Genomic DNA, 12,673 nt, shown 5'->3' with positions numbered 1-12,673 from the left:
AAGAACTTCTTAAGCATAAAATTCCAGAGGCGCTGCTAACCAAGGAAGAAGTGAATGCCACTATAAATGCCATAGTATGACACCAGTTGTATAGATAGCGTGTGAGATTGTTTTTTTTCTTTACTATATTGAAACGCATTGCTATTAGTGATGAGACACTCCTCCCATCCTAGGGCTTTCAGAACTTAAGATACCTGCAGGGCATTTCTGTCTCGCATTGCTATTTCAAAGGAAGTAATGACCACAGGATGGATTTGCAGTGATCCTTGCCGCCCGTGAATTTTACGGACCAATTTACGGCGTTCCTGCTGAGGTCCATGATAGAGCATTAGTGGAATCTGAAAAAGAGGTTTAGAAGCCTGGTGAACTGAGCTCATTTAAACCTAAAGAGGATAGTAGAGATAATTAGCTTTGTAGAAGGCTGTAAACACACAGCAAGTCATGGCACAGTGTGTAGTAACCACATAAACAATTACAATTAGACTGATGTTCTACATAAAGAAAGTTTCAAGGCAAAGAATTAGAGTAAGAATTAAATCATTTGTTCTTTTAAACCTAAGGAAGAAAAAGAAAAAGCTTCATTTCATTTACCTCTGGAGTAAATCTCTTGAATTCAGACATCCAGTTTGGAAGAGTAGACAAAGGACCACATACGAGGAACGGACCAGGGACTCCTCGCTCCACCATCAGTGCTATTGTTGCAATACACTGGATCGTCTTTCCCAATCCCATTTCATCAGCTAAAATGCCATTAATACCATTTTCCCAAAGCATCTGCATACACAGAAAAAGAAATGTAAACGAAAAATCGCCAACACATCTTAAGAATGACAGACATCTTTAGGAACGCCAACACCTGTAAAAACTCTCTACTAGGCACATTTTATATTACAGACAAGTAAGATTTCTCCACGATGAAAATAAACACAAGCGTCTCACAAATCCCAGACATTCATACCTAGATGTATGTGCTTCTAACCAATTAAGTGCCTGACTAGGAGGCAAAAACCAGAACAGTATCAAAGGAAAGGATGTAAATTAGCGTTATAATCAAAAAGAACTTCATCAGTACAGCTCACACTACCCAAATTTTCACTCATCCCAGCTCCAAAGAATTCCCTTTTCTCCCCCCCCCAAAAGCTCAGGTTGTTGTGCTGATGTTTTAGTTTTATCTATTTAAGTAGCTTCTATAGGAACAGCTATTTCACCATAGGAAAAAGGTGCAATTCATGACCAACACAGCCAGCTGCTCCAGCAACAGTTCTTTGTGCCCGTTCTGACAACTGACAGAGCAACTTCTCGCAAAAGAGCAGACACAGAAGCGTTCTGTGGCTAATGCATTATATAACTTTGGCTACTATTTATAAAAAAATATTTTAACTGAGCTGTTTGTTCCCCTCCCAGAACAGGCCTGTCTTCTCTGCACACCTCCCAGTGACAGAACAGAGTGGGTTTAGTGGCACTCACTTGTGAGATCAGCCTAAGCCTGTTAAAACAGGATACATGTGCTTAGGGGGGGGGAAGAAAAAAAGAAAGAAAAAAAACTATGGGAAATATGACATCATTAGCAGAATGAAAATTAGTTCTCTCTGGCTCTGATAATTAAAAAGCAAATTTGTTCTAATTTGGCTTGCAAGCAAAAACAGGTAGAAGTTAAATATATATGTGGGCAATTTTTATTTCAAGTTTCTTTAGTTTTTTATATCAAATGCTGAAGACAAAATATTTTTAAAACACTGTGTTAACATTACTGTTTAGATTCCAAGAGGCAGAGAATGGAAAACGCATCTGTGCCAGGCCTGTAAGACCACGGGTGTCTTTAGAAACACTACGGGATAGATATTCAAAACCTTTGAGAGACAAACAGTTAACACTGTCTCATAGTAGTATGTGCAGTTCTGCTTTCATGAAGTATTTTTAAGGAGAGGCTGAAAAGACAGTTGAGTTGAACAAGAAAATAGATAGAGAAAGGGAAGATGGAGAACACCAACCAGAAAGTCTAAAGAAACATTTACAAACACAGATATAGTATTTCAGCACAGGGGATATCTGCTGCTTGACATATTTTTTCCTAACACCAGATTCTTGTATCATGAGAAATCATAAGGAACTGTCTCTCTCTTCTTCACCTTCCCTGTACCAACTATGATTAATTACAGTCTTCCAGTGGTTCTTGCCTTACACTTTTCTGTTTCCAGTCATCAACATACTGAGTTTCATCAATTGCTCCATACCCTTAGCCACTCCATGCCTTCCACTTGGTACCACCGCATTACACCGCCAGTAAAAATCTTTGGCTGCTGAAAAGGCACTGGTTGTCCGTTAAATTTCCGCACTGGATCAAGGAATTGCTTGGCACTGTGTCGTACAGCTTGGCACAATCTATCCTTAATGACACTATTGGAGTCTCCGTTTTTCTGCAGGTTTTCTGGACACAGGTTGTCAGAAGAGCTTTCATCCTATAGAGGGAAGTTCATGGAACACGTGCACGTGACAAGCAGGACACACATTAAAGCCTAGCTAAAACATACTTTTGGCCAATTTACACCTGTCTTAATGTACAGCGAAGCAAGCCAGCCCCTGACACAAAGACTTATTTTGAGTAACTGTCAACTCAAGAGTAGACTCTTTTTAGGATTAATATTACTATATAGGTAGATGTCAACATGCAAAATTTCAATGCCTTATATGCGTTCCTTACTCCTTTAGAACTAAAGAACAGTGATAGTTACTGAAGCGATGGGGCTTATGATTTTCTACCCATAAAAGCAAGCAGACTTAAACCTTCCTCACAGCGGCTGGCATTTATACAGCTATTTCCCTTCTGTAAGTGGATTCTAGAGAACGTCGGAAAGAGATTCATACTGTGCATGTAGCTTTAAAACTACAGCAGAAGCAGAGGACACCACACGTGTTATCTTCATGCTCAAATGCTTAAAAATTACTGTGTCTTAAGGTCTTACATAGCAGCACAAATATTTCCTAGTAAATTCCTATTTATTTTTGAAACTACATGTTCTATGAAGTGAAGATACATTCAAATTGAGTGTTTAAAAAATTACAAGTTTTCACCTTGAATTTCTGAAAATATGTATTTAAGTGCATTCACTTGCACCACTCCTTTAAACTTCTCATTCAGGACTTCAATATCTAGCAGAGATGTTTATCTACAGGAAAAGTTTAAAGATATGCTACAAAGTATAAAAAGCCCTCCTTCCCTTTGGGCTTAACACACTTAAACTGCAGTAATATGTGCCAACATACCTGATTTTCCACTTTACTCTTTTTTGCCACTGATAATATTTCCTGGAAACAAAGAAAAAAAAAAAACTTTGCTTACATGCTTTTCAACCTTAAAGGCTTGTGCTTGTATTTGTATTTCATGAGATCTTTTAATTGAAGAATCTGGACATACTTTAAAAAGCTTTCCCTACAACATCATTAATCATACAAGTGTCCAAACAACCACACACCGGCGAACGCATTCCAAAGGGTAACCGAAAATTTAACTGGCAACATAGTCTCTTCACAGCTTGCTGCTCCAAAGGCTCATAATAAATAAATCTGAATTCTACAAGTTTGACAACACTGTTACATATATCTTTGCTAGCAGAAAGTCATATGCTACAGATTGCTGCTGCCTGTTGGTTGATCATCTCTGACAGCAATGGATAAGAATGTATTGCTCTCAAATACAGGCATCACACATCAATTGCCTCACCAGTTAAAACCTGTGCTACAAAAATCCAAAGAAGTCTATTTATAGCTATGGCCTACCTCTTTGGACATAATTTCCGAGATGTTGTATGTCCCATCTTCTCTCCCTCTCTTCTTTTTTGCACCTGTCAGATAACATTTGAGTTTGTACAACACATCAAACATTAAAGAAGCTAAAAACACCAGTACTGACAAAAGGCAAAGCCTAATACATTACCCGATTTCTCCTCTTTGGGATCAACAGGATTTTGACCCTAGAAAATAAACATGGGAAGAAGTTAATCATCTTATGCATCTTGAACTATCATGATACAGATAAAAAGACGTAATCAGCCTCAAAACATTGCCTTTGAAAGCTTCTTGAAACACTTTTACTATTAAGCATTTTTTAAAAATACAGTGAAAAAAAAAAGTTCCTGCTTATCTTTATTACTTACTCAGCATCTTGGCTGAATAAACAATCATTGCGAAAACAAAAATCTCAAGACAAATTCAAACCACTTTCTTTAGCATAAATCAGTCAGAAACATCTCCTTAAGACGATTGTCATTGTATGCAAATTTTTAAGCACTTGTATTACAGTCTTATTACGATTAAAATAAATATGGTATACTAAATAGAACCTGCAAGTAAAATACTGGCTAATCTAACTTTAGTCTACCTACCTTGATCAAAATTGCCCTCCTAATTTGTCAGACTTCTATTTTACTCAGAAAGTTGCATAAAATAGCTAGTGAATCTTACCTTGGCAGATTTTAACATCATCTCTCTCTTTTTTTCTAACTTCTCTTTCCTCCTTTGTTCCTAAAAAAAACCCAAACAAGCCACACACTTTTCTTATCTTTCAATAACACCCAGGAGAGAACTATCCATTAGAGAAGCGATAACTGCCATAGATTGCATTGGTAGAGTTCTGTGTACTCTACAGACTTTTGTTTTTGCAATCTCACTAAAAGCCTCTATTCTGATATAGTTTAACATGATAAAGCAAAACTTGGCCAGTGAATACTTTAAACACTTAAATACAGTAATTTAGAAAGACTCCAACAAATATATTTCCAACTGCAAACTCCTTAAGTTCACATCTACTGCAGTAAGTTTTCCATGTACACAGCTCCCCTTTAACTTCCACATATTGCCACTCGTGTACATTGCGGCACAGAGAGCAATGTAAGCAGCCTACAAAGCCTTTAATGAAAAAGTGCTTTCACGTCTTTAAGAACCTAAGATTTTCATTCCATCTACTATTTCTACTTGCTGAAAGCAAAAGGACCCTGGAAAAAGAGGTTAGAGACCCTGGTATTTATCAGGTGGAGCAAGACATACTACTGAAACAGACATTCTCCCAATGCAGTAACCACAAAATCGAGCTGACAGTTAAAACTAGAAAAGTATTTTAGAAAGGAAGTTCCTGCAGTCTCAGTGTCACTTTTATGAGAGCATTGTGGCTCCAAATCTTTTCCTAAGATTCTCCCTCTCTCTCTTACAAGCTTGTCCATAAAGGCACAGTTAGGAAAGTCAAGATAAAGCTAGACAAACTCAGTAGCCCATGGACTAAAACAAAGAAAACACGTCAAATCGTTTCACGCAAGCTCTTGTTTGGGAACAGCATCAGATCACTGTAATTTATAAATTTGTTTGAAGGAGGTCTGCATTAGCATCCTGTGACACACTTCATCCTCAGCCTTCAGTAATTAGCAAAAAAAGGCTTGACAACTTCCTGCTTGTCAATTCTTTGTATCTTCTATCCTCCCTCCAGGGTTTCTAGTTCCCTTAAACTTTGTTTCTTGTTTCAAATATTTATTTTATCTCCCTAGCACTCAGGCCAACAGAAGATTGTAAAGATATCAGTGCCACCTTTACACTGTGATTTTAAATTATAATTCATGCTCTTCCCAGTTTAATTAATAGATTAACTTACAGACCAAATTCTGAATATTATGTAAAGCACCACCTCATTCTTGGGCAGTAATTCCTGTAGATTTTTTACTTCAGTTCAAACAGCAGGATGGGGAAAAAAAACCTCAAACAAACAAAACAAAACCAAACACATGGCAACCTTTCTTAAGAATCCCCATTGCAGACAAGAGTACACTTACCTCCAGTTGCTGCTGTTCCATTTTGGTTAGCAGGAATTTGGAATAGATGTTGCTTTTTTCAAGCAAATGTTGAAGCCTCTTATAGCGCATTTCACTTGATTCTCTGTCCCAAGAAGTGCGAGCCTGGCCAACACAAAGAGACGCCAAGTATTTATAGATGTGTCAGAGTTAATGCTTTTAATATAATGAAGGGTTCTTTTACAGGATAACTAGTTGTCTCACGCACACACAACCTTTCCCTTCCAGTCACTATACATCCATGATTCATGAGTGTATAAACTCACATGTACCTATGAAGCGCTTTAAATGAAAGTAACCCGGGGTTACATTCACTTGTATATGTAAAGAGAGCTCTGCGACACACACGCCTCTAGTGCAGTAGCACAAGGCATTCAAGGGCTCAAAGGTATCTCAACTCTAATTTAGAGGTTTGGAGTAAAATGAAATTTAAGTTTATTTACAGCCTGCGAAATTTGGAAGGGGAAAAAAAACACCTACCTGGCAAAATTCAACACAGTTTCCCAAGTATTAGTTAGGACGCCTCCATGTGCCATTTGCACAAAGGTACAATTTTTAATAATGAACAAGATATTCCGACAGTTACAAAATCATCGTGCCTAATTTACAGATATCAAGTCAATTCCCAATGTGAAAATGTAACTCCTCTTTGCTCTGCTTACAAAATCCATACACACTTTTTTTAAAAGTAACTTTTGTTGAAATAATCAAGGCTGTGCATTTAAAGGTTTGCAAATTACTCTTTAAAACTTCTACCAGGACCCTCCAAAAAAGTAAAAAAGCATTCAGCCTCTGCATTCATCCGAGACCGTTCATCTGCCTGTTAGATTGAGATAGTAAGCCAGCAAAAAGGTGTAAATTTGCATCTCCAAGAGAAACACCAGAAAGGCAAGATGCAGAGCTTTACGAGATGCTTATCTATGCCATTGCCTTCAGAAAAAACACTGGGGGAAGGGTAGGCAAAGACAGAAAGGCAAAGGAATCTTCTGAAGCTAAATAAGAGTAACAGGCAGGAAAAAAAAGAGGTATTAGCTGAATCATGGGACAAATAGTGTGACACAGAAAAGCACAAGCATGTTTGTCTCCCTCAGACATCACACCTTTATTTTCCACAATTAGTACTCTGCCATTCTTATCAGGTAGCTATCACCGTGTTCTTTTACGAGAGGAAGATCTATCTCCACAAGTTTTCTAGGGGGAAGAGACTGCCTTCTGATGACTCTCCATACAGTTTTTATTTGCTTCTGCTCCCCCCAATCAAGGTCTTTTCCTTCACTTCAAAAGTACCTGAGCTCAGAAAGGCCAACCCTTAATAGCAAGGCCAAGAGAGAATATAATTAAAACTAAACTATTTCATTCAGCACATTGCTATTGCTCACTTTTTATTGGAGTGCACACAGCATCTTTGCATTCTGGCCAATCTGAAGGACTCTTCCCTTGACCAACTGCGAAAATTTCAAAAAGGAAAACTCAAAAAGATGAACGGCATGGAACTCTCATGGTTTCTCTACTTTGACCTTTGAATCAAACCTTCAAGCTTCAAGAAAGCGGGAAATTTTTTTCCCTCTTTTTGACTAAAGAAGTCAAAAATTTGCCACTCTCATCACTCACGTATTTGCATAGTGGCGTTTTGCCATCAGCCCACAGAAAGAACAAGTGACTCCTTTGTTGAACTGCTGAAGAAATCATCTGTCAGGGGGTTTGCCCAAGTGACAAGCATAAAAAACCCACAAGCTTCAAGAACACCAACTGCCCCCAAGATGCCGGTAAGCCTGGGTTTAACGACATGAGTGACTTCCCTTGGTCACAGGGACAGCATTACAGAAGCAGACAGGACAGTGGAGCTATACCCCTTGCTATAGGTAAGCTCTGTGGATTCTCAAGAAATTGAGAGAATACAAAAAAACCCAGCCCTATCACATTATAGCACTGTTGCAGAAGTGGTTGGTTGTGAAAGAAAATAAATTCTAAGTCCTTTTCTCAATACTTGCGCAATGAGATAATTTGCTCCACAAGGATTTCCTCCTTACCCTCCAAAAGCATTGCCCGCAAATTTTTAGTTCCAAGTCTGATCAAGGAACACCTGAAGAGAAGTTCAGACAGGCTCTATCATGACTTACTGTTTGCCAGAAAGAAGATTATGAGACTTCTGGGAGAATAAAGTATTATTTTCCAACTACAGTATCACAAAACGCTGCAGCCTAAAAACACATCTTTATAAATCACAACTTCCTTTAGTCAAAATAGAAAGAGTAATTAAAATTAGTTCCAGGCCTTAGAAATTGTATTTTTCATACCCTTAGGCTTCAATTTCTAAGACAGGGAAAAAACAACCCTGGTTTCTCAAGTACTTTGAGTAATAGCATTAGTCATTTAGAATACAAGCCCCAAAAGAGCATTTAAGAGAGGAGTTCTTTCAAGCTTATATTTCCTTATGCCTGAAATACAATACCTTATATGGTATTTTGATACCTCGATAATTTGTATTGGCACAGGTCTAGAAGCATCACGTTTTCATATTCTCTCTCCAAAACAGATCGGTTAGTATCAACCAATGCTTAGTACCAACATGTGAAAACACTCACAGCAAGAGAGAAATGAAAGGTAATGACTACGTCACACGTGCCGGGGATGTATCGTTTTCCTTGAAACCGTCTGTGTTTCCTGCAACATAAGCAGACAGAGGTACACAAACCAAACACCAGCTCTCGGGATGATTACACGTACGTATACCTTTCTCCTGGTAGCCAGCAGCTCCTGCTCACCTTCGGGGTGCCTGCAGGACCGTGTGCCGGGAATGGCATAAGGGTAGAGAGGCTCTGCAGAGAGATCTCGACAGGCTGGATCGATGGGCCGAGACCAACGGGATGAGGTTTAACAAGGCCAAGTGCCAGGTCCTGCACTTCGGTCACAACAACCCCAGGCAGCGCTACAGGCTGGGGGCAGAGTGGCTGGAGAGCCGCCTGGCAGAAAAGGACCTGGGGGTGTTGGTCGACTGTCGGCTGAACATGAGCCGGCAGTGTGCCCAGGTGGCTAAGAAGGCCAACAGCATCCTGGCCTGTATCAAGAACAGTGTGGCAAGTAGGGACCGAGAGGTGATCGTCCCCCTGTACTCGGCACTGGTGAGACCCCACCTCGAGTACTGTGTCCAGTTTTGGGCCCCCTACCACAAGAGGGACATTGAGGTGCTGGAGCGGGTCCAGAGAAGGGCAACGAAGCTGGTGAGGGGTCTGGAGCACAAGTCTTACGAGGAGAGGCTGAGGGAGCTGGGGTTGTTCAGTCTGGGGAAGAGGAGACTGAGGGGAGACCTTATTGTTCTGTACAAGTACCTGAAAGGAGGCTGTAGAGAGACGGGGGTCGGTCTCTTCTCCCAAGTCACAGATGATAGGACAAGGGGTAATGGCTTCAAGTTGCGCCAGGGGAAGTTCAGGTTGGATATTAGGAAACATTTCTTTACTGAAAGGGTTATCAGGCATTGGAATGGGCTGCCCAGGGAGGTGGTGGAGTCACCATCCCTGGAGGTATTTAAGAAACGTGTAGACATGGTTCTTCAGGGCATGCTCTAGTGTCCAAGATTACTGGTTTGTGGTGGGGTGCTGTGTGGGTGGGTGATGGGTTTTGGTTTGGTTGTTGTTGTTGTGTGTTCAGGTGGTGGGTGGTGGTTTTGTTTGTGGTGGGTTTTTTTGTTGTTTTTTTTTTTTTTACTGTTGGTTGGACTCGATGATCTCTGAGGTCCCTTCCAACCACTACGATACTGATTCTCATACTTTTTGGCTAGGCTTTTTTTTTAAACCAGGCCACTTCCTCCATGTCCCTGCCGCCTAAACTAATACCTGCTACCAAAAGAAACGCATAACCGGGCTTATTTCTGGGAAGGTAAAGTGGTATTTATAGAATTGTCCGGCAGAGCCTTAATCAAGTTGTTTGGTGTGGATTTTTAATAAGAACAAGGAGCAAAAAGATGAAGAGAAACGTTATGTACACATAGAGAAAATGCAAACAAACAGAGACCCCTGCCTTTGATATTTCAGGCAAGAATTGAGAAGAACGTGAACTAACTACCCTTTCCGAAATCAGCTTACTTTTAGGCAGGATCACATAGATTTTTAGGCTGGGAACGACAGAAGTAAAGAGGTAGCCCTTTCATTGCAAACTTAAACGTGTATAAAACGCAACAGGCTTTTGCTACGCTGCCAGAACACACTGTTAGCCTTCAAAAAAAAAAAAAAAAAGAAAAAAGACAAGCCTGCCGCGGATGATCAGAGGCGTTTGTGAACGGCAGCCGCCTCCCGCCACTCCACCACCAGCCTCCCACGTTGGTTTGTTTGGAAACCGAAGGGGCCGCAGGACACCGGGCCCAGCCCCCCGCCCCCGCCGAGCCGCCTCACGGCCCAGACAAACCCAACCGGCCCCGTTCCGTCCCTCGGCTGCCCTGAGGGGTCTCGCCGTCCCCCCTCCCCGTTCCCCCTCCCCGCCCCGGGCCGCCCCTCACCTTCTCCAGCATCTGCCGCTCCTTCTCCAGCCCCTCCGCCTCCAGCTGCTCCTCCTCCTTCAGCATGGCCGGCGTGATCACCGCCGCCTCCGCCTGCTCCCCCATCTCCGCTCCCAGCGGTTCTGCAACGACCCCAGGGTTTAACCACGGGGGTGCCCCAACGGGGTGCCCCAGCCCCGCACCCCCCCGGCGCCCCCTCCCGCCCCGGCCTCTCACCGCCGCTGCTCGCCGTGTTCTGGGCCGGCATGGCCGCGCGCCGGGGCCGTTGCTGGGCGCGAGGCGGTCCCGCGCGCACCGCCGAACTCCCGCGCGCGCGCGCGCTGCCCAACCCGCGCGCTGCCTTGCCCCGCGCCTTCGCCTCGCGAGAGCGAAAACCGCGCGCTGCCCGAGCCTCGCGAGGTAAGGAGGCTCGCCCCGCCCCCTCTCGGGCACGCCCCGGCGGCCATCTTGACTCCTGGCAGGCGACGGGCACCCAGGGGCTTCGTTGCGCCCGCCCGCCCGCCCGCCGTCACCCCGGGCGGCTCCTGGGCCCGCGGTGCCCCAGCAGCGCTTGGGCCCTCCTGTCCAGCGCGGGGGCTCCACAGGCCGCAGTGAGCCCTGGGCTTGCGGGGCCTCGGCAGCGTTAAGCCGTCCTCCTGGGCCTGTGGTGTACAGGCTGCACTGACAGAGCCGCCGCCGGCCGGGCACGGCGTGAGGAAACTGCCCGGGCCTCATGGTCCGGCTTCCCTCTGCCAGCAGTACGTCTCTGGATCTCCACCGGGAGAGCATGGACAAAGCGAGGGCTGATCGTCTCCGTTAGTGCAAGGCCCTGGATGTTGACTTGAAGACTTATGGTTTGTGCCACGAGAGGGCGGAGGAGCACTAAAAACCCGAATGAGGGCTGTACTTTTCCTCAACGGACGGAAAACCGTCCTTCCCAAAGCATAGCCTACATTAAAGTAAATATTTCTAGTGTTCACAACACAAACAGTTTAGCTTCTACTAACTAACACAAGCTGTCAAAATAAGTTTGGGCTTCCCATCGTCACAGATCCAAACAACAATGCTGTGCTAGTAATTTTTTGCACCTGTCAAATGAATCACTATTTTAAGTTAAACTCGCTCCACACACGTGGGGACCAGAGCTCCTGGTTCTAAAAAGAGACCTGGAAAGGGAGAGGAAGGAGGAAGAAGCAGAAGAACAGACAAGTCTGGTAATAACTGAGGTGGATGGCATTCTTCTCATTCCCAAAGCCTTAGGGGCTGATTCTGGATGTTGTAACGTGGTTTATGGAAAAGTGATTCTGTTCCGCCAGGCATAGTTTGGAGACTAACTCAAGATGATTCTGCATCAATGTGAGGGAACGTTAGCAGAGAGGAATGTTATTAACCCCTAATAAAGTTGTTTCATTGGCATTGTGGCAATTGAATGCAGCCTTTTTCAAGCTTCTGATTCACTTGCAACTCTTCTCAAAACATTCCAGTGAATAAAAAAAGAAAACCTTTCTTTTCTAAGGCACTTTTCATTCTGTGAGACCTTGAAGTGCTTTCCAAACTATATCATTAGAGCAGAATAATCACCTAGATGACAACTGAAATGCATCCAAGCTGGAATACGATGGTGGTTTAAGTAGCTCCCAATACCAGTTGTAGGTAGGAAGCAGGGATGAAGGTATAACTAGAATTTCAGGAGCACTCAGGAAAATGAAATTGCAGATTTTGGCTGGGATATAAATGTTAACACCTCTGCTTCTTTTTAAAAAAAGCCATAAGATCTGTCCTGCCCAGAAATTGGGAGGAGTACAATTTATATCTCTTATCCAAAGAAAATAAGCTTCTCACTGAAACACGTAATAGAGTATAAATGTTCCATCTCACTCCCGTAACCACACACGCTATTTTGTAATAACATTAAGACCATTTTTAGAATGGTGAGACAGTGAGACATGCACAGCCTCACCTCAGATTATCACCTCAAATCAGTTGTGTTTCAGCCCTTTCCTGCTCTGCTCAATGCCTTGGCTGTAAGCTGTTTGGGGCGGGAAGGGATTTGCTGTTGGACAGTGGGGCTCAGCATCACGATTGTCATTCCTTTTTCTAGGGAAAGACTTTGCTGTTGTGTAGGAATCCTCACCCTTCCTTCCACCACCACCACCTGGCCCAGGACCCCCTGCTACGCCTTGCTTCTAGGTCAGTATTTCCCTTTGTGTGCAGGGTGTTTCTGTGTTCAACTAGTCCTAGGGCTGGAATGTTCTTTTCCCCCGTTAATTCGTAAAAGTCATCAGAAATAAATGAAACTCTTTGGGGACATTGAGACATCCAATACCCACAAAACTTGATGCAGTGAAAGACTTTGTAAAACAAGCCT

At 43.0% G+C, this 12,673-nt stretch overlaps 1 protein-coding gene across 2 annotated transcripts in view; it reads right to left on the bottom strand.

The window, feature by feature from the left end:
• HELLS (helicase, lymphoid specific) overlaps positions 1-12,473 on the bottom strand; it is a 28,346-nt gene extending 15,873 nt beyond the window's left edge. The window contains exons 1-10 of one of the 2 annotated variants that reach the window (XM_074154237.1): positions 12,452-12,473; positions 10,327-10,448; positions 5,817-5,939; positions 4,462-4,521; positions 3,935-3,971; positions 3,778-3,842; positions 3,265-3,306; positions 2,235-2,459; positions 592-774; positions 195-338 (exon numbers count right to left, since the gene is read on the bottom strand). In XM_074154237.1, coding sequence (XP_074010338.1) covers positions 195-338; positions 592-774; positions 2,235-2,459; positions 3,265-3,306; positions 3,778-3,842; positions 3,935-3,971; positions 4,462-4,521; positions 5,817-5,939; positions 10,327-10,431 — 984 coding nt within the window. In that variant the 5' untranslated portion in view covers positions 10,432-10,448; positions 12,452-12,473. Of the gene's footprint in view, positions 1-194; positions 339-591; positions 775-2,234; positions 2,460-3,264; positions 3,307-3,777; positions 3,843-3,934; positions 3,972-4,461; positions 4,522-5,816; positions 5,940-10,326; positions 10,449-10,542; positions 10,680-12,451 lie in introns of those variants that run through there. The other variant, XM_074154236.1, reaches the window with a different exon arrangement.
• Between the last annotated feature and the right edge of the window lie 200 nt (positions 12,474-12,673).

The sequence above is a fragment of the Numenius arquata genome, chromosome 10 (assembly GCF_964106895.1).
Source record: "Numenius arquata chromosome 10, bNumArq3.hap1.1, whole genome shotgun sequence".
NCBI lineage: Eukaryota > Metazoa > Chordata > Aves > Charadriiformes > Scolopacidae > Numenius > Numenius arquata.
This window is presented reverse-complemented; position numbering and strand designations above follow the sequence as displayed.